The sequence below is a fragment of the Lathamus discolor genome, chromosome 2 (assembly GCF_037157495.1).
Source record: "Lathamus discolor isolate bLatDis1 chromosome 2, bLatDis1.hap1, whole genome shotgun sequence".
NCBI classification, from domain to species: Eukaryota; Metazoa; Chordata; class Aves; order Psittaciformes; family Psittacidae; genus Lathamus; species Lathamus discolor.
Genome location: NC_088885.1, coordinates 6,426,631 through 6,449,022, shown reverse-complemented (window position 1 = coordinate 6,449,022; position 22,392 = coordinate 6,426,631). Strand labels below are relative to the sequence as shown.

The window sequence follows — 22,392 nt, the reverse complement described above, 5'->3', positions numbered from 1 at the left end:
CAACAAATGTACTTAACAGTGCTTATTATCAGCAGTAACACAGGAATAATGACACAGGTTTGGGAAAGGTCTTTTAATTTGTTTTGTAAATAACCTGGCACAGTAACTTGAACAAATAAAGGCTAAAAGATTGATTGTATATTGACCACAATACAAAGACTAATATCCTTCCTGCTGGAAAAAGAGCCCTCTTGATTTTTTTTAACTCCTGTGAATACAATGAGCCTATGAACATTTAAATATTTCACTTCTCCCATGCTTGATTTAGAAATAAGGAACAGAGAGTTCATTTCATTGTTCCTGGATAAACCCAGCGGCAAAACCCCCACTAATCAAAGGCTAACTTCACACAGCACAGAAACCAGAGTGAGTGCTTTGAAACTGCTAGCAATGAATGCTTTGTGAAGATAGACTAAAAATGAGCAGCCACGAACAGAAGAATACATCAGGGCAAGGAAAGGAAAGATAGATAAAGAAAATGGAATTACTTACAGTTCTGGTTACATGATTTTTAACAGCCTCAGAGTTATTAGTCTGCAAAAGGAGACAACGAAAATTACTTTAATTTTCCAGGTAGTTTAAGCATATTCTCTAATAAATCTCCTAAAATATACATACAACAAAAAAAATGAGTACTTCTGAATGCTTTCTACGTTCTACAGTATTAAGGACAAAACTATCTTTCAAAGAGAGACAGAAGAAATTATTTTACATGATCAGACTGCATATTCAGGTATTGTAAGCCAGCATGCAGTCACTAAGGGTGCTTTCTCCCCATTACAGTATACATGGAGATGTATGTGTTAACCATGTATTCCCTTTTGTATTTTTGCCCAGTCTCTCATTTTATACTTTTAGATGTAAAACAGACACTTGTGTAGGTACTGATCAAGTGAACTGCCCAGGATTTCCTTTAAGCAACACTAAAAATCTCTGTTCAAGGCTTTATAATACGCTAAATTGTATCTAAGGAGGTTTAAAATAAACCGTTTAAAAGAAATGAGCCAATCCATTACTACAAAAATCCAACACACCATCATCAGGAGTACAACCTGCCATCAGTACATGTTTTTTATACTTATAAGTACAATCAGCATGAAATCAAGGTAATGTAATGGGGAAGTTGAGTGGTAAAACCAGGTAAAAAGAACTGCTCAAAATGTTTGCTTAAAACCTCAGTGAAGTTACAATCTGGCATTTCACATGAGAAGAATATCCTAAATTAAGGATTTTACCGTTTGGTATAATAATGGTAATATAATAGAAAATAGAAAATATATAATATATATAATAGATATACTAGAAAATAGAAAATAATTAAATATATTAATAAATTTAATTTAATAAATTAATTAATAAAAATATAATAGAAAATAACAGAAGTATTTAACCTTGAAAAACACTCAAAATGAGAAAACTAAATGACACCAGAACTAAATCAGTGCTGTAGGTCAGGTAAGACTGCATCAAAATTCAGTGTTCCCCGCTCCACAAGTCTGCAAAGCCCATTGTGTACAGAGCAATGCCTCATGTTCAACTGCATAAAAATACTGCTTCAAAAGAGAAGTTCAAGTTCTGTACAAAAATCAACAGGGTTTTGTTCAGAAAGCATTAAAACATTGCAGCTGTAGTAACAGTGTTATCGTTACAGCTAACAAACCATCTGCATCTTTAGCCTGCGGGATGCAAAATCATTTCACAATCTGGAAAATCTTGCATAGAATCACAGAATTATTTGGGTTGGAAAGAACCTAAAGATCATCCAGTTCCAACCCCCTGCCATGGGCAGGGACACCTCACCCTAGACCGTGTCATCCGAGGCTCTGTCCAACCTGGCCTTGAGCACTGCCAGCGATGGGGCAGCCACAGCTTCTCCAGGCACCCTGTGCCAGCACCTCAGCACCCTCACTGTAAAGAACTTCTTCCTTATATCTAACCTGAACTTCCCTTGTTTAAGTGTGAACCCATCACCCCTTGTCCTGTCGCAAATCAAGAAAAGTAGAAGTATTATTGGTTGATGAAGCTGGAAAAAAGGAAGAAAAAAAAGCACAGCTCCAAATTTAATAAAGTAAAACTGAATAGCAAGAAGGAGGTAGTTTTAAAAAGTTTGAAGGCATTTCTGCTTCCTCATCAGTTCAGGAAAGCTGCATGAACCAGAACTGGAGAAACATCTCCACAAAGGTTTCTTCAAAGCTTACGGATTTCCTCACATAGAGACACGGCACTATGGCTCTGCATGGTGACAAAGCAGAAACTGAACAGGCAAATATAAGCCTCCACTGGCTATTCCCACCCTTTGCAAACAAGCTGGAGAATAGCACAGCCCTGTTGTCTTTCCCTTCCCATGATGTGCAGGCACGTTCATGACACAGGCAGCTGCAGTCTGCAGCATTCCCTGGCAGAACTGCTCTGGTGAGACTGAGGGAAGGAGGCAGGAAAGATCACAGCAATAGGGAGGTCTGTCAGATTTGGTGTGCCCTCTGCCTCCACCACATCACGCTTGCTATGTGTGTGTAACACTTGGTTTGTATGCATCTCGTGTGTCCTGTGAGCTAAAGTCTTCTCTACTTCCTACATCCATAAAGACCCTGTAAATAACAGAGCTTGGTATTTTCCTAGTTTGCCATAAGATTTCCATTGTACTGCTTGAAAGAAGAAACAAATTAGCCATTAGTCACAGAAATCCATTTACAAATCAAACCCACTTGGTGCTATTTTCCAGCAAAATTTTCGCTGATTTAAGCCGGAAACCAAAATCATCCCTGGCAGATGCAAAATCGTTGCGTATGTCACTTCCTAATCCAGCTTAGTCACTGCCACCATCCTCCAGGGAATTTGGAGGTCACACCTGATTAACCCAAGTTAACAATCTTCTGTCTTCCAGCACTGAGGTCCCACTTAAAATGAAACTGGAGAATGCAATCCTTCATCTACATGTCCAACAGCACAAACAGTAATTCAGCCTCAGATTCCTCAAGAAGTCTCTGGCAGGCTCACATTAAAACCAGATGGACTGTGCTCCATGGGAACTGACTGCCTCACTTCTTGGGTTTTCTGGGAAGATGTGTTTAAAAAGTAAATGAATACAGTGAGGATAAAAATACATGTTATCCTATCTACTGATCTTTCTCAGACAAAGCACCCGTGGAGCACTCAACAGGCTTCATGGAAAAAGGAATGTGATGGGTTTTGGTAAAAAGGACTAATTTTCTTTCAAACAATATTACAGTATTAGAGTACTGAGTTCTCTTAAGGTTTTCTGGTTTCTTCCCGTCTTTCCCCATACATAATTGGCGATTTTGAGTTTGTATTTCTTTGTATCACAACACACTGTCACAAAAATTCACTTTTAATTTGAGAAATGCTGGCACTGGGGCGGACGCATTAAGGTATGTGTAAACTACCATACCTTTCATGGAAAAATGGGATATGCAATTAGAATGAGGCCTTTACGACTTCACAAGACTCAATTCTGAAGCAATTTTTTCAAGGTATTCTCCCACTCTTCTAATAATTTTTTTTTAAACCCTCAAAAAAACGACCTCACAAAAATAATAGGATCGCAGAATGGTTTGGGTTGGAAAGGACCTTAAGATCATTCAGTTCCAACCCCCTGCCGCGGGCAGGGACACCTCACACTAAACCAGCCTGCTCCAAGTCCCATCCAACCTGGCTTTAAACACTGCCAGGGACAGGGCAGCCACAGCTTCTCTGGGCACCCTCTGCCAGCGCCTCAGCACCCTCACAGGGAAAAGCTTCTGCCTTAGACCTAACCTGAACTTCCCCTGTTGCAGTTTGAACCCATCACCCCTCGTGCTATCGCTACAGACCCTGATGAAGAGTCTCTCTCCAGCAACCTCGTAGCCCCCTTCAGACACTGGAAGGCTGCTATGAGGTCTCCACGCAGCCTTCTCTTCTCCAGGCTGAACAGCCCCAACTTTCTCAGCCTGTCTTCATATGGGAGAAAAAAAAATCCCCCTTTTCTCCCACAGTCAGATACATTCTGTTCCCCTCCTCTTTTGAGACAGGCCAAAGAAGTCTGACTCACTGTTCCAAATCCGTTTCTTGGTTTGTTAGGAGGGGCCTGAATGTGAAAGTCTGATTTTTCCCTTCACAAGCAGAAAAGCAGCTTGCATACTTCAGGAAAACGGAGTTAAGCAAAACAACAAAAGCAGAACCACCTCCCCACCCTTCCCAATTTCTATCAAAATAACTCAACTTCCAGCTCAGAATCAGCAAAATAGGCAAGCTTTAGTCTGAAGTGATGGTACAACAAAATGTGAATAGCTGGGTGTCCACTTAATCTTTCCGCATTAGAACAGCTGGTTATGAAATGTGGTGTTTTAATGGTAACATTCCAGGTTTGCAGAATTCCTTGGTAACACTGGGGGTGAGGTGGGGGGGTGGAATAGAAGGTGGGAGTGTAAGGAAAGAAAAAAGGTTATAAAGGTTAGAGCAGAAAATTCTCTGGTAAAGATCATTACTAAACCGGCCTTATAACTGACAGACAAGTCATGCAGTGATAAAGGCCATTCAACCAATGGAGTAATCTGAAGATAAGAATCCATCTATGCAAGGAGGTTTGGGCCTTCACACCACATTTCGTTACTGCAAGACGTTTGGACGGATGTGTGAGGGGGCCTCTGAGGAATCAAGTTTTTATTTCCTTTATTCTTTTCAACGATACACTATTGTGAAGGAAGGAAAGGAAGAAATACTCAGTAAAGGAGACAAACTTACTGCCCTCTTGAAGCACCTTAAACTGCCCTAGAATACTTCCAGGAATCTAAAAATTACCTCAAAAACAATACCCTTCCACTGGCCTTTTAAAGGAATACATGAAATGAAAAGTATTTGGAGCTTTAAGGCGAGGGCATAAGCCTTCTCTTCCTTTTTTTGCAGCACTAGAAAAAATGACTTCGTTAAGAAAAAGGCCCATACTTGTTAGCAATTTTATCGTTACATTAAAAATGTTGATTTTAAGGAATAAGACCAACTGGGTAATCCACCATCTTTCAAAATAAGACTTAACAATTCCAGAAAAGGCTGTTTAAACACTTACCATCTTTGACTTTTATCAGTTTTAAGAGAACTGTTATAGAGGAGCTATCATAAGTCAACTCTTAGATTAAATAAAGTCTCCATGGCACTTTTACATCACCCTTTTTTTCCCCTTTTTAAAATTTTTGGGTCACGCTACGATGCATCAATGTGCATTGTCACAAATAACCCACTGCCTCTTCATGAAGTGAAATGAAGTATACCACAATAATTCATCTTTGCTAAACATAAGACTTGAATTAACAGAGCTGGAATAACATCATCCCCCTTGCTCTGGTCAGCACAGCAGCTGGTTTATATTTTAGTACCTGAAACTCCTAACAGCTGCATTGGGTTGATATATGAGGGTCCTGATGTCATTACAAAGCTTCAAGACACATATCTCATGAGAAACTGGAAGCAAGGGCCTCTTTGGAAACAGACATCCAAGCTGAAAATAATGAATAAACCCCACATTCTGAAGAAAACAAGCATCTGAGTTTCACCAGGCTTCAACAGTCTCCCAACAAACATGCCACAGAGTTTAACTGCAGTTCCTGCTATAAAACACCTCAAGGAGAGCAACACAGGCAACTATTAACATTGGCTAAAACATGTAGCACTAACTTAGAGTGCGTGTGCATGTAGTTTATCCATGTGAGAACTAAGAGGTTGAAATTCCTTGGCTGCAATGAATGGGAGTAATTTCACAGTTCAGCAACAAACTGTGATTTGGTTAATTTTAATAGAGTTATCTAAAGATCTCAACCACTTATTCTTCATCTTCTCAGTATTTTGTACTCAAAATAGTTGTAGAAGTGCTTACAGCCAATATGGTCACAGATTATCCTCCTTCAGAGCAACAAAACTCTTCACTAAACAATTTATTTGAGCACAAGGCAGACTCCTAATCTAAAAATGAAACCGCTTTTCACATTAGAAGCAAAACAGATTGCTCCATCTCACTCTCAGTAATAACAACTTATTACACACTATACAGTGAAAATATTTCACCTGCAGCTCTTCCTGCAAGAAATTTAAATAGAATTCCACCCTTTTGCCTAAAACTAGTAAATGTTTTATTCAGGGGCTGAACATACACCTGGCTACATCCCTGCTAGTAAACTATAACAGGTTAGGCCACTTTTGCCATCCAGACTGTCAGCAGGTCACAGCGTCACTCAGGCCCACATCACCACCAATGCCCCACATTCACAACGCATATAAACCAAATTAAGCCAGAATCATTAACAGTGATGACTCATAGCAAATCCCCCAGGCTGCTGGATGCTTAGAACTGTTCCCAAATCACAACAAATTTTCTACGTCAGAATCAATATTCAGGTTGTGCGAATAACACAAAGGAAATAGCAACCACAGTTGCTAGTACACATCTAACACTGTGAAGCTACAGACATAAGGAAGGGTTTCTTTTCTATTTATACTTTTAGCAGTAATGCCATACAGGATCCTCAGACTCTGACGTGGGTTAATTCATAAAATTACTGGGTCAAAATTAGGAGATATATCCCATGGGTTGATATCCACATTCCTCATAGTACCGCGAATCACTGATTTAGGTTTCCAGCCTTTCTTTTAAGGGACAATAATTAAGAAAAGCATGAACCAACACTTTTATAGCACTTTCTTACTTTTGTAGTTCATATTAGGCAAGTGCCATTACCACTGTATCTTTCTATCAGGGAAATCAAGACACAAAGACTTGCAAAGTGACTTGGCCAATTCACACAGCAAGCCAGAAGCAGGATGCGGGATTCCTAATTACCAGTGGCTGCATCACATACCTACAATACCCAGAGTTCTTGTCTGACCCTTGGGCATCAGCTGTTGGTTGATGTGTCCTAGTTATGACACTAGCAGGTGGCAACAGTGGTTCAACAAATAACTCTTACACCCCAACCTCCAGGCATCATTCACGCTACTCTTGGAGCTAAAATAACCAAATTCAGTCACACAAGCCAGAAAAGGCTTATCATTTTCCTATCCTGAGCAAGTGTGGGTTAACTTAGTGACATGCAGTGACAGGACAAGGGGAAATGGCTTTAAGCTGATGGAGGGGAGACTGAGATTAGACACTAGGAAAAAAATTCTTCCCTGTGAGGGTGCTGAGGCACTGGCACAGGTTGCCCATAGAAGCTGTGGCTGCCTCATCCCTGGCAGTGTGAAGGCCAGGTTGGACAGGGCTTAGAGCAACCCTGTCTAGCGGAAGGTGTCCCTGCTCGTGGCAGGGCGTTGGAACTGGATGAGCTTTAAGGTCCCTTCCAACCCATACCAGTCTGGGATTCTAGGACTGTAACTTGTCTCTTCCACCATGAACAAAGATAACAGGCCCCAACCAAGCTGTCCACTAGTTGTGCTTTCAAACCAACAGGAGACAGCAGCATGTTGAAACAATTAATGTCTTTTTTCATTTAGAACACACAAACAAAAGCAGATAATGTAATATGGAAAACAGCACGTTTACTACATCACGGGCAGGTCACCCGGCTCAGTTTAAGAAGAATCTTAAAGAGCAGAAAACATTTTGCTCAGGTAACCCTTAGTCTTGCAAAACACTCAATTAAACAAGCAGATTTCTGCATGGGCCAGGACACACTAACAAGCCTCAGGAATAGACCTTTGATTTGCCAAGCCGTCACAGGGAAGGGGATGGCACAGTACTGAAATAACATGAGCTTTTAGGAGGCTACAGGAATAACCTAACCTATAACCTAATAAAACCTGATGGTTATCAGTAATGTCAAAATACTTACCAGTTCGTAGTTACTTGGAAAAAAGCAGGGTGTCACCACCTGGAATACAAAATAATAAAATAAGGAAAAAGGGATAATTCCTTTGGATATGATCCAGTCCCATTGACTGAGCTCCCCCAGGTGGAATCAAAGCAGCACTAACCAGACCAGGTGCAGAACGTGAGTGTTCAGAGCTGCTCTCAAGCTGTATTACTTTCTATGAGCTCACTGAAAAGTTGCCATCAGCTTAGTGCTAACTCAGTGCCCCCCCTCTCATGCCTTCATCTGTGAAACAGGCTGAAGAGTAATGCCTTTCCTCAAGTCACATATTGCAGGGAAACAGGGAGTGCTTTCTCTCCCCCTCCATCCTTTGCAGCATACTTCTAATACCAGTTTTATACTAAGTAAGTATTCTGCTTTTCTAGTAACCTGGAACTTCAGCAATTCCCTATACCTTACCCTTGTTCTGGATTTTTCAATGGGGTGTGGGCTGAGCAGAGTAAGCACAACACATTCTGTGGACTCACAATTTCAGAGGCTTGGCTCCAATTTACAACACTATGAAGAACATGTTCTGTGTAAATCACACCAAAGTCAAAAAAAAAAAACCAAAATCAATACAATACAACCAACCTCATTTGAATATTCAGAACTCCAAGAAAGGAAGGAAGATAATTACTGATTTGGATTAAATTATGATCTAGGGAAAAGCTTCTTTCTAGTCTCATATGGCAAGTACTCTCAGACCTTGCACATACAATCAGGGGACTGTGGTTTATCAACTGACACCACTCAGCTGAGTTTCAGTGACAGTCATCATGCATGTTCACTTTAACAAGCACCTTGAGGTTAACCCCAACAAAAACTGTCGTGGTTGCCCCATCCCTGCCAGTGTTGGATGGAGCTTTGAGCAGAGTTGATTACTGAGCAGAAGCGGCCTGATGTACCATTTATAACCCATAGAATAATAAAAAGATGATGTAGTCCATGCAACAGAGCAAGCTGCAAGAGCAAAGAGAAACTTCAGTCCTGTAGGCAGCGCAAATTAAAAGAGATAGACCTGACTATACCAGGACCGCTCTGGTCTAAACACTCAGGAACAGCTTTTTTAACCACTAGCATGGAACGGATGGTGTTGGACTCCATAATTGCTTGTGAGAACAGATATGTATCTGATTCTCAACACTTCTTAAATCACAAAGTACTTATAGAAAGAGGAAAAAAAATAAAAAGAAGAAGAACATCGATTTTCATCTCCCAGCCTCCTCATAATCTCCACACTATCCCTAAAGAAAACAGGACAGATACGAACCCTTGAGGGTTGTCTGCTGCATCCTCTGATTCCTCAATGGACTTGCAGCTCCTTTCATGACTGCCACTCATGATTCACTAATCTATCCAAGCCAACACCATACTAAACACATGATGATGTTAACTAAGCTGCTATGATAGCATTCCCACTGCTGAGAGCAAAGAGATCTGCCTCTGTGACCTCCTGCCAGACACAGCATGTAAAACTTCCTATTACAAGCACCAATCCTCCTTTCAAGCCAAAGTGGCAAACCACCAGGCAGAGCAGTCAGTGGCAGGAAGAATCCAGTACCATCACCATGAGCAGCAAATACTGCGTCTATGGAGGAAAGACTGTTTCCAGGTGTTCTGACCATGCCATTACCTAGTATTTAACTAAAAATTAGGTTATGCTAGTGCTCTCCTTAGCAAAACCTAAGGTTAAAACAGATGAAACCTGACATTTCAGCAATTACTTTCCTCTCACTGCCTATAATAATAAGAGGGAATTCATGGAAACACCAAAGGAATTTGCAGGCAGAGATGAACTGATATTATATGCTCATATAATTAATGGTAAGAGCCACTGGGGAATAAAATTGTCAGCACTGGAGCACATAATGTCATCCCTGCACTCTCCTTTCCCTCCACTGTTCAAACCCCTGAGGAATCAACCACTTGGACATGCACTGGAAAAGAATTTCAGCAGAGAGTTACAGCTCTTTTTTGGCAGATCTGTGGAATCTTTTTTCAGGCAACTCACAATGTCTCGGGACTGTAAGAAGAGGAGAGCTAATGTTAGTGGCAACACTTGATTTTGACTCCTCTGAGCTTCACAATGCCTACAACAGCTACTCACAGCCACCTGACTTCACAGACAGACTCCATCTTCTCTTGGCTGTGTGTCTTTCGTGCTTGCTTTTTACAAAGACCAACGCTGGTGTCAGACTGTTCTCTTCTAGGACTACCAAGAAGTCACATAATGCCCTTTCTTGCGCGTACAGCAATCCCTATGCACGCTGCCACTTACCACTATGTTTAACTGTCACTCAACTGCAGAGCACTCCAAATGCATTACGCAACCAAAGACTTGGATGCACTGCTAATGTTTCCAAGCTACAAAACTCAATGCAAGACACACTGCACTGACATTTTTTTCCTACTCTATATACACAGCATATTTCTTCCCAGAAGCAGCAAAACAGCCAAGATCTCTATGCATCCCAATTTTAGTTCCATAAGCAGTTGCAGCAAATTCTTCTGCTGTTAATCCCGACACAGGTTAGAAGCAAAATAGCTGACGTGTTCGTAGATAACAGAGGCTATCACGAGGTCTAGGTGACCTAAGCTGAGGATATATGAGTGACTCCAACTCCTTCCTGACTGGAAAGGGTTTCAGATGTACCCAAACAAGATCAGCATTTCAAGAGTACAGAGATGGAAAGCAGCATTTCAGGACTTCAATCCAGTATCAATGCAGAGATAGAAAATGGAGTATAAATGCCTCATTCATTGGTTTAAAAAGTCACACACCCTGTGTACCAACTGCACAAAAACAGACTTCAGAAAGACTTCTGTTCCCCCAACTGAAGCTATAGCTAATCTAAAGAAAGACATTTGCAACCAGCTTTCAATACTACCTTTACTCTGGTAAAAATGAACTAATAGTGCTTAGTCCCACACAAAGTACATTTAGCTTCTGCACATTCACGTATTAAGAAGCAACACCAGAACATGGCAATGCCTTGCCTCATTTTCAGACAGTTACCCGACCAGTGCCCAGCACGTACACACACATGCGTACAGACGCAGCAGTCTGCCCATAGCCAAGCAAATACTGGAAAGACAAACTACCTGTTCTTGCATATACAGTTAATACGGAGACACTTTCCTGGTGCACCACTTCCTGAATCAAGTCTTAGTTTGGAAGAGTCCCACATTGACAGAAGAAGACTGAAAAAAATTACTTTGATGAAGAATTCCAACTCCAGTGAATCTGTGGGTAATTTTCCTTCATACGACTGCAACACCAGTCACATCAGTTAATGAGTAACCAGTCAGCAGGAGATAAATGTTAACTCAAACAAGAAAAAATGTCAACAAATGGCATAATATCTGGCACTAAGGAAATAAAATCTGGCCCCACTTGCTGTAACAGACACTACAGTGCTTCCCCTCTCTCCCCTTCATTGCACAACAGGTGATTTGTTACCTGGCATTTACATTGCAATGCCTTTTTTTCACTCCCAGATGCATCTTTCCTTTTTATCCTCATTACTTTTTATTTTCTTTTTGCAAGAAGGAGGTGTTTTTTCAGAGGAAGAACCATCTTCAAAGCATGTGCCAGTTGCTACCAAAGGTGCATTCAAAGACTACATCTCAAACAGTATCATACTGCTTTTGGAAAAGCATTTGGATATAATTAATCACTTTTTTCCTAATCTACAGTTTCCTCAAGTAAGAAACACTGGCATGCCTGCCTGCCACAGGTTGTGTGTAGCACAAAGGATGTGCAGCAGGAGGAACTTTCATCCAGTATATACACATGAGCTGCTAAAAAGCCTGTTCATTCCAGTTCACTTCTGATCATGTTACAGAATTGATGAGAAGAGGTGAAAAGAGCAGCAAAATGAACCCACTGACATCCTCTAAATAGTGTAAAGTTACAGTGATGTTAGGAAACCTTGACTGTTGTATAAATGATATACACACACATAGAGAAATTTCTCTGCCTAGTTTTATCCTTTTGATATCTGTCAGTTATCCCACCCCCCAAAACACTCTGATTGTAAATCCCCCTCACTAAGGAAACAAACTAAAGGACACTGAGTACACCTTCAAATACCTGTGCTCTCAAGGATACAACTTGTAACATGACAAAATTCAAAACGTAAATCCAAACCGTGAAATAAAAAGGGATGTTATTGGGATCGTAATGTGGGGTTCAAGACCTTCAGTCATATACAACTTCTTTTATTTCCTTTTTAAACAGAGCATCCCCAGTTGTGTGGTTTTAGTATCTAATTCTTTTGTCCTGGAGACATCAAGTATCCTCAACACTCCATGCCAGACAGAACAGCTCCCAAGTGTGCCCAAACCCCCTGAATTTTCTTCTTCAAACCGAGCATTTTTGGGCAGCCTGAAAACAGCAGCCTTAAAGGAAGACCTGCCAAACACAACAGAAACTGAGTAAGCATTTTGGAATCATTACAGTATTTTAATAAATAAGATACAATTCCGTTCTCAAAAAGAAAATAGATACAGCAAAATCAGCATTGAGATTCAGTGCATCTATATGCTATTTCCACTCTCAATTCAGAGAAACAAATTCTTTGGGCCTATGGAAACAACCCTCCTCCTGCATTATCCTAAAGCACTTCTGAAGCTAAGTTTGGAAGAAAGAAGAAAAAAAAAAAAAAAAGCACTGTAAATTGCAAAGACAGGTACAGATGAGAAACTGCTGATGGGCTTGGCTCATGATTATTAATAAAATGCAAAGATTTGATCATATATAGTATGATCATACAGCAAGCATAAGTCAAGTCACATCAGAAAAGCTTGCTAACACATTACATTATTTTTCTCACCTATTTCTGGGATAAAAGCTGCTACGGGGAAAGACAGCACAAACACAGCCAGGAGCTCTCTGAATCCAAACCTGAATTCCAACAGTGATATTTTAGCACCATTTTATTAATCTCTCAGCTTCAGGACTTGTTATTTGCTGAAATCAAGCTAACACTACATGTACCCACTTCATCAAGGTGTAAAGATCAGCTGAAGCTTGATTAACTCTCCATGAGTTTTTGGAACAAACCTGTGACTGAGTACTGTAAGATCTAAGCCATGTTTCTACAGGCCTGACCCCTGCACAACTCCTTTCTGTCCTCTTGGCATTAATGCCTCATGAAACAAAATCTGAAATTAGCGCCTGAAATGGAAAGTCAGATACCTTCAGGAGGTATTTCAGAATTTTGCATATATATTTATATGCAAATCCCTATTTCCCAAGACAAAGCAACAAAGTTGTTTCAAACTAAGTCACTGAAGGAAAAGAAGCCTTTCCCCAGTAACAAGGAATGCAGTTATCCCAAGATGCAAGACTGTATTGTTCACAGATCTTTGCCACCTCTAAATCTGGCTCTCTTCCATGCTGTGACATTTGATCTTGCAAAGTCACAGTCCTGAGCTACATCATGAAAGTTGTTCTTCAGCTCTCTGAAGAACTCCAATTCCAATGAAACAGAAGAATCCTTGAATCAGAAATGGTGAGGTTTTCCTGATAACTATAAACCAGTAACCAGAGATTAAGTTCTTTCCTTTATCACATCACTGGATTTGCTCCAAGAAAGTTTAAAAGCAAAGGCCAAGAATCTCAGGTAGAACTTGGGTGTAGCTAAAAGGGGTTAAACCAGCCAGCAGGAATCAAGATCCTAAAACTCGATTCTTACTGGAATTTGCAGTAGCCCTCTGCACTGTGGTAGAGTCTGACAATCTAAAGTGCAAATGGAGTGCTAGCTACTGTCCCTCCTGAGTTAATCTGTTTAACCACAGGTTTATAAAGTGGGTTGAAATGATGTCATGCTGAAATGAGTGCAAAAACATAATACCTTTGTTCAAAATGCCTCATTTTGCTACTTCCTTAAACAACAGTTACAAAAAAAAAAAAAAAAAAATCCTAATTTTGTCCATTGCATACATCTTTGAGAGACTTTGACTTCTGCATTCTCTGTATCAGATCTGACCTCTCCAAGACTAATTAGATACACATTCCTCAGGGAACTACGTTATCCTTACAGGATTCCAGGCCTATTTATATTGGTATAATCCCTATCTGAAAACATGCTTCATTTGCAAAGTCCAACAAATCTTGTAACATTACCAGACAGGGAGGGCCCAAGCACACAAATGCAATAGAGTCCCACAGATGTTTTCCTCTCCCAGAGGAACAAACTACCAGCATGAATTAGAGGGTTCCTGTACCTGTATAGAAAGGATCAGAGATAGCCAGAAAACAGATGGGACCAGTAAAGAGGTTCTTCCCCAAATCAGCCAAAACAGGACAGGGCATAGGAGGAACAAACAAACAAAAAAATCCAACTCTCCTAACACACTCTAAGATCTTCCAGTGGAAAGTTCCCATCTGTCATGAAAACACAACTTATCCATATTTTGGTGCCGAACAAAGAAAAGCAGAAATCATTACATTTCCTTCCTTCTCTCATATCTTAGCCTCTTTTCCCCTTGACAACAGCTAGATTTATTTTCAGAAGAAAATCAGCAAAGAAACAAATAAATTGCATGTGTCCCAGCTGGGTCTTGCACAACACAGCCAGCTCTCTGAAACAGTATGTCTAAATGAGAATTCTTATCTGAAAACACCAGCATACTTGAAAATACTTTCTCAGTTTTGGAAAGCCCCAACAAATTAACTGCCAAATACACAACACTCCAGCACAGCACTACTTCTATTTAAACAATGCAAGGTTTATGCCCATAAAAAGCAATTTCAAGTCCTCATGTTCCTCGGTAGCTTACAGTTCTGGTTGAATCTGAAGGTTTTATTCATCACACCGCTGAATACAGTGGTATTGTATCTAACTTAGGGCATTTTACAAACAGTAGGATCTCCAAAATCTCTTTTCCTCAACCTTACACAAAAGAAGGAAGGGTCTTTCTTTCTTGCTTCAAAAACATACACAAGAAATTATTATATGCCAGTGCACCACATTTCTCTCATAAAAATCTGTCTCACTGGATATTCATACAGTATCTGCCTTAATGCCCATCCAATGCAAGAGCCAGAGTCCAGCATCAGAACCTCAACAAGGCTGCCCCAAGTAAGTGCATGGTTTATTCACAAAACAGTCCAAGAAGTACCCAAGTGACAAAATCAGTAGAGCCTTTTGAGAGCCAATACAGCCTGTGCTTTAAGTCTCCAAACTGGAAATACCTACCAACATTTGTCTGTCTCTATAACACATATATTTAAATAGGTAGATCAGAAGTTCACAGAATCACAGAATGGTTTGGGTTGGAAAGGACCTTAAGATCATTCAGTTCCAAAACCTCGCCATGGGCAGGGATGCCTCACACTAGATATGTCGCCCAAGGCTCTGTCCAGCCTGGCTTTGAACACTGCCAGGGATGGGGCAGCCACAGCTTCTCTGGGGACCCTGTGCCAGTGCCTCAGCACCCTCACAGGGAAGAGCTTCTGCCTTAGATCTAACCTGAACTTCCCCTATTTCAGTTTGAACCCATCACCCCTTGTCCTATCACTACAGTCCCTGATGAAGAGTCCCTCTCCAGCATCCTTGTAGCCCCCCTCAGAAACTGGGAGCTGCTCTGAGCTTCTCGAGGCTGAACAGCCCCAGCCTGTCTTCACAATCCAAGTTGCACATGCAATCCAGGACCAAAAGCAACACTCATTATTATTTTTTATTGCTGTGATTACTGTCACTCTCACAGAATCACAGAATCACAGAATCACAGAATCCCAAGGGTTGGAAGGGACCTAAAAAGATCATCTAGTCCAACCCCCCTGCAAGAGCAGGGTAACCTACAGTACATCACACAGGAACTCTCCCTTCTATAGTGCTGCTAGTCATGTTTTTTACAGTATTTCATATTTACAGTATTGAGTTTTTTATTTCTATGCATTCTTCTGTAATCATATTTGTATTTCCTAGACTATTAAAGAGACTAAGAAAGAAAAAGATTAGGGTATCACAAGGGACTATGGATTTTGGGGCAATCAGAAGCCTTCTTCTAATCCTCTTCAACCAGTAACAGCTTAACCTAAAGAAAAAGGAAGAGCAGAGTCAAGGGAAGAACTACACTCTCTCAGACGCAAATGCTTAGAAAAAAGAATAGAAAAAATACAGCGTTGAAGAAATGCAGCAGTACGAAGTGTCACAGAAGAGTTTATATCTTCTGTGACTAGAACAACTTTGGTGGCTTTAGAAATTGTAAAATGCTACACGCATGCTGTAAATCTGTTATTTCTCTATAAATAAATGACCAGAATGTGAAAGTAATAAATTGTTTGGTCTAGCTTTACCACCATGCAAGTAGCACACTACAGCTACATGTGCTGAATAAGATCTATACATAAATTCATCTTACTGAACCTGGGAAAAGGCAGAGCCATCTGCCTAGGACACTAGTTTCTTTGAAGCACCATTTCAGACTAGCAAAGAATCAAACTGTATTATGTAAAGAAAATGTCTTTTTGGCGTAAGGATAGCAAAAATATCTCGCAGGTTGAATTAAGGATACATGGACTATTTGCTAGGCAACGGCATAAAGCTGGATCACACCTGACTTGGCTGAAGACTTCAGCAAATACTTATGCTGCTTGATTATAAGAAAATTCAAGCATCTACTTACAAACTTCATAAAATCAGGCTGTTCTCAAGAGGGAGAATTAGCACACAAGAAACAGGTCAGGAAAATATGGTCAAGACATACCCTTTCCTATTTCCAGTCTTCCCACAGAACATGAGATAGAGACTGGTTTTCAAATTCCCAGACTTCAAAGAATGAAGTTTGGCTGGAATCATGAGATGATGCCTTTCAATGTCCCAGCTCTGTACCACATCCTAACTGAAGAGGGAAAGTAAAAGATGGAAAAAACAGGATCCCAGAACAAGAAGCTAACTGAAAGCCTTGTGGTGGGACAAACAAGTATTCCTCCATCATACGCAGAGACATGCCCAGAGACAAAGCTACAAAACAGGGGACATGAGTTCCCAGAGCAAAATCCAGAACAAAGCCCTGGGGCATTGGATGTGTTTAGCTTCAGAAACCTCAAGGAATGCTAAATAGATACGTACATCTGAACAAATAGCCATACAGAAACATTGCCAAGCTAAACACACATCGTCCGAGGCAGTAAAAGACAGCAATTACCTACATCTACTGGGATTTGTACAGCAAAACAAAATTCTTTCAGAATTCATTCTTATGGTGTTTTTCAGAGTGAAAACAAAAATGTTGACTTTTAGAGAGAGTTTTAAAATACAGTACATACACGAATAGCAAATACTTTCCTCTGGAGTGATTTTCTGCCCCCATCACTTCAAAGAAAAAAAGCACAGATGACTAAAGCACAAAAACCCCAAAATATTCAATTGAGATGGTATTACATGCTGGTATAAAACAACTATTTGAAAGGTTTGCCTTAGTTCTAAATGAACTTGCTGCAAAACCAATTATATTACAATAGCTTAATCTATGCAATGTCAATGACAAGTTTGAGGGCCTCCCAAGAAGCATCACTATGGTCCAGCAAGCTAACAACATCCTAGTACCATTCAAGAAGGGCAGCAGTTTCAGGCTCTTTTTTGTATCAACATGAAGGAAGGTATGGTTCATTAGTCCTCCTTGAGAAGTACACCTGTCAGCAGGACAACACCTCACTATGGATGAGTATGTACAGCCAGAGTAGTAGAAAGATCCTATTACAGGTACAACCATGTGTCCTTCTGTTAACATGTAGCAAGTTTCTGAGGCTAGAGCAACACAGCTGTCCTAGCTCAGCACTGACAATGAACACTACACGGAAGGGCGCAGGAGCCCATGGAGCAGTGCACAAGTAGACTGTTTTGGGCTAGGACAGAATGTTCTCCCAGGTAGCTGGTGCAGTGCTGTGCTTGGGCTTTAGTCTGAGAACAGTGCTGATAACACACTGATGGTTTAGTTGTTGCTCAGTAGCACCCTGATCAAGGACTTTTCAGTCTCATGGTCTGCCAGCAAGGAAGGCCACTGAAAGCTGGGAGGAAGCAGAGACAAGACCCCTGACCCAAACTAGCCAAAGGGCTACTCCGTACCACAGGACGTCATACTCAGTATAGAAACTGGGGGAGTTGGCTGGAAAGGACTGATCACTACTTGGGTCAGGCTGCACATCAGTCAAGTGGGTGGTGAGCAATTGTATTGTGCATCACTGCTGTTTGTTGGTTGGTTTGGGTTTGGTTTTTTTTTTTTTTTTTGTAGTTTTCTCCCTCTCACCTTGTTATTTCCCTTTTGATTAGTAATAGTAATATATTGTATTTTATTTTAATTATTCAGCTGTTCTTCTCTCAGTCCATGGGGTTTACTTTTTCCTCCAGATCCTCCTCCCCATGCCACTAGCAGGGGGAAGGGGGTGAGCAGGCGTCTGCACCGTACTTGGTTGCCAGCTGAGGTGACGTAAGAACAGGCAAACCAGCTGTCCTGAGAGACTGCACTGAGAGCAAATGCTTCTACAGACCACAGTGTACACCAAGACCTCTGACACTGCCCTGGCATGGATGCAGCAGACAGCTTCACGAATAGCGTTATAAGAGTTCACCCTACAGGCTACAGGAGTTAAGGGACATCTTCAGAGCAGACTGATCAGCCAGCCCCTTTGTGGCTCATCTCCCAGGACCTGATTAGATCACTTTGGCCCTGCGTAATCTCACTTCTTTTCACCTGAAAAAAAAAAAACCCAAAACCACTTGCCTAGGAGACTTCTTCACATGTTCATTGCCTTCTGCATGAAATACTGCTTCCTGGCATCTGGTCTGAATTTGTGAACCCTTAATTTCCACTGATTCATCCCTGTAGCCACACACCCGCCCTCCCCTTCAGGACTAAATTGCAAACAGTAACCTGACAGAGGTGGGTATCTCTCTAAAGATTTTATATACAGACATCCACTATATTCACTTTTTTGTTTGGTTTTCTTTCCACGGACAATTCCAAGACAGTGAAGTTTGGGCTTTCAGTGCCATTTTGCTGTTGTTGTTGGGTTTTGGGTAACTTTCTTTTACAGTTCATCCAGTTTTCCTGCTGATACCCATCCACACCGTCTAGTAGATTTACACTACGTTATTTAAAATATTATAATCTTCCTGCAACTGATACAATGGCACCAAATGCAAGTGCTTAAATTGGTGCAAACTAAGCTCTGCTTCTTTTCTGAAGTTACAAAACCAAAATATTTTCTTCCAGTGTTTTGAAATACCGTAACACTTGCCTGCATTTGTTATTTTGCATTCATTGTTGTGTCAGATGCAACTGGAAAACCCTCACAGAACCAGTTCAGGGTTCATCCCACAGGGCAGCAGGGCATCCTGAACAATTCCAAAATGTGATTCTTCCTTCATTTGTCTCGTCTGATTACATTCAGAGTTCACTTTGGTTTTGGGTCTACATAAACTTGGTTTTCATGGATAATTTGTATACCAATAGCTTTTTGGGTTTCATTTGCAAGCATAACAGTGGTATTGTCCTGACAACCTGCATTGTAGTGTTGTCAGTGTAAGGACTGAGCTGCTTTTTAAACTTGAACACATTTATGACATACTTTGTTATGACATACTTTGTTATGGTGCTTTATTGCTAGACTTGAACATAATAATGCTTTTATGAACACCCATGACCCCAGTAGTCTTTTGAGTAATGGTTAACCATGCTGATGCATTATTCTTTTCCAAAATGACTACAGGCTCTCAGAAGTGCAATGTTCTTCGTCCTCATTCACACCCCCTCCATGTGACTATCAGCTGACTTAGTGCTTACAGTTCATCTGTGTTTAACTAATGCAAAAATAGTTACGTTCCATAAACTGTGGACAGGGTAGTTCTACAGACAATGCAGGGGGTAATGCTTATCTTGGAGGTAAAATATATTTCAATGAGAAGAGATACTTGCAGATCAGGTGGAGCCCATTAATCTCTTTGCACACACACATGGATCTGAATCAGTGCATATGATTACGGTTACAGGTATTCTCAAGGTTGCCTGCAATATCCTTAGATAGTCTTTAGTACATTCCCAGTCCCACTTAAAAATCACCAGAATCATTCCTGCCTCTAACTAATTACCAAATGAAAATATAGATGCCATTACAGGCAATAAAGGCACATACTCAGATCTGAAATGGGATGAATGACACAAGATTACATACAACTTTGCGGTGAGCCCCATGTAAGTAGTCAAAAAGGACTCATGGAAAAAATGTGAATTTAAGTTACTTACTGGCTTACTAGTTCTCCAAAAAGAAAACATCTTTTTGTAAGAAATAGCTGATTATTACATTTGGTCTTGTTCCCATAACTTATTTTTCTGTCTTCTGCAATACATGCTAATAATTCCTTTTCAATTATTCTAAACTCATAAAATATACCAGTACCTTGATGATAGTTACACCACTATATACTTTTGGCACTCCATATATTAGTCTTTTCAACACTCAACACCCGAATATCTGAGAATATAATACCAGTTGAAATATAGTTTCCTGGTTTTAACACATGGCACACATACAAAATTCTTTGCCTCCAAAACAAGTTTCCCGAATTTTTTACCAGTCTCCAGCATTATTTATGTACCACCACTTCTGGAAACCCTAGATATATGTAGCACTTACCCAAGCAGATCTGCAAGCTACCAATGTTATCAACAAATGAGATATTTTCCTATGGAAGCTGGTAGAATTCCATACTGCAAGTGCTATTTGGAGAACCAAAGCTACTGCACAAAGACAGATCACTTACATCATCTGGTCTCATAAAGTACATCTTTCTGCCAAACTGTTTCCCTTTTACTTCAGGTGAAGTTCAGGTTAGATATAAGGAAGTTCTTTACTGTGAGGGTGCTGAGGTGCTGGCACAGGGTTCCCAGAGAAGCTGTGGCTGCCCCATCCCTGGCAGTGTTCAAGGCCAGGTTGATGGGGCTTGGAGCTATCCAGTCTAATAGGTGTTCCTGCCCATGGCACGGGGTTGGAACTGGGTGATCTTAAGGTCCTCTCCAACCCAAACCATTCTATGATTCTAGATCACCATTACTATAGTAGTATTGCTAATCGTTACTGGAAGTATAGAGTTGATGAAACCCTTCAGAAGGTAATAACTTACTTGCAAGCTTAATTACTACTATATGTACTTTGTACATGTAAAAAATAAAACCTGTATTTATGAAGGCTACCACAACACAGGGATTTTCAAAAGCACAAGCACCATTTTCAGTCCAAATGGCAGATGCTCAGCCAAATGACACTTGTATTTACTAGGATTTCCTCAAGTAGCCTGAAAAATCTCCAAGTCATTTATTAAGTAAAGGTTCTTCTCTTGGATTTAGTTGTATTTTTTGGCAACAGTGGGACAAACAAATCCTTGCACAAGGCAAAATATTAAGTCAACCACACACATAGTAGGACTACATCTGTGATCTCCAGAAGTTCAGTGCTCTAACAACAAAAATGCCACCTTCACAGATAGCAAGTACTAATCAAAAGTTTTAGTTAGAAGCAGGGAATGTTGCCCTTTAGTTGAAAACGGGGACTATTATCCTATGAGGGTGGTTGTTGTAAAATAAAGCCTTCCAAGACTGCTAGATTTAGGCTGCAACACTCTGTAAATGATTTTGATTTACACAAATCTAGGGATGGGGAAATTTTCAGTCAACTGAGACCATGGAAATACTGATCTCACTTTGTGTCAGAGGGACTCAGGTATTCTAAAAACTAACAAAACTTTGGTAATGAAACTGATCTGAATGGAAACTGCCTACAGTAGACACTGAGAATAAGTTAATCATATGCTTACACTTCTCATAATCCAATGCCAGAAGTTTGCCTTTAAACCTCTGTAGCTGTAAAAATTTTATATATATACACACATACATATACACGAGGTATATGTATATATGTACACACACACACACAGTTGTATACATACATATATAGTGATGTGTGTATTCACTCATACGTTTATTTCTTTTCTGGTAAAGCTGTGTGGTTTGTATTGCACCCACTTTAGTTGCTGGTTTCAACTTGAAACAGGTCCTCCTGTGGTAGGAACAAGAAAACTCAACCACTGGTGCAGATGTTTTGACTAGATAGGGACCTGGGTTTTATTAATGGCAAGAACAATACCCTGACAGCTCAGCATCTGATTTAATAAGCATCATCTTCTTAATTAGTTGATACAGCTTTTGTAGTCTCAACCTCAAACGCATGTGGATCAACAGCAAGAAAGGAAGCAAATAAACATGCTTACCTTTTCTTCACATTTCCTGTGGCAGGCATACTTGCAAACTAAAACAAAAGCAAATAAAATATATGAGTACACAGAGTGGGTGCAATCTCCTGTCCATTTCTTTAGATCAGCTTTCTACTAGGGGGCTGACTAAACTCAAGTCTGTATATATAAAGTATTTACATACTTCAAAACAAACAATAAAAACCCTAGAAAGAAATTAATTTATTTTTTACTTCATTCCTGAAAGAGTCATTAATTACAGCAGTCTTATCAGATTTGTGCATACCACCAGCTTAGGG

At 40.3% G+C, this 22,392-nt stretch overlaps 1 protein-coding gene across 9 annotated transcripts in view; it reads right to left on the bottom strand.

Annotated features, from left to right (window-relative positions):
• TNS3 (tensin 3) overlaps positions 1–22,392 on the bottom strand; it is a 201,500-nt gene that overhangs the window by 101,557 nt on the left and 77,551 nt on the right. For 6 of the 9 annotated variants that reach the window (XM_065665617.1, XM_065665618.1, XM_065665620.1 and 3 more), the window contains 3 exons: positions 22,112–22,149; positions 7,815–7,853; positions 493–534 (listed from right to left, as the gene is read on the bottom strand). In XM_065665617.1, coding sequence (XP_065521689.1) covers positions 493–534; positions 7,815–7,853; positions 22,112–22,149 — 119 coding nt within the window. Of the gene's footprint in view, positions 1–492; positions 535–1,800; positions 1,864–7,814; positions 7,854–10,937; positions 11,027–22,111; positions 22,150–22,392 lie in introns of those variants that run through there. The other 3 variants (XM_065665622.1, XM_065665619.1, XM_065665623.1) reach the window with 3 other exon arrangements.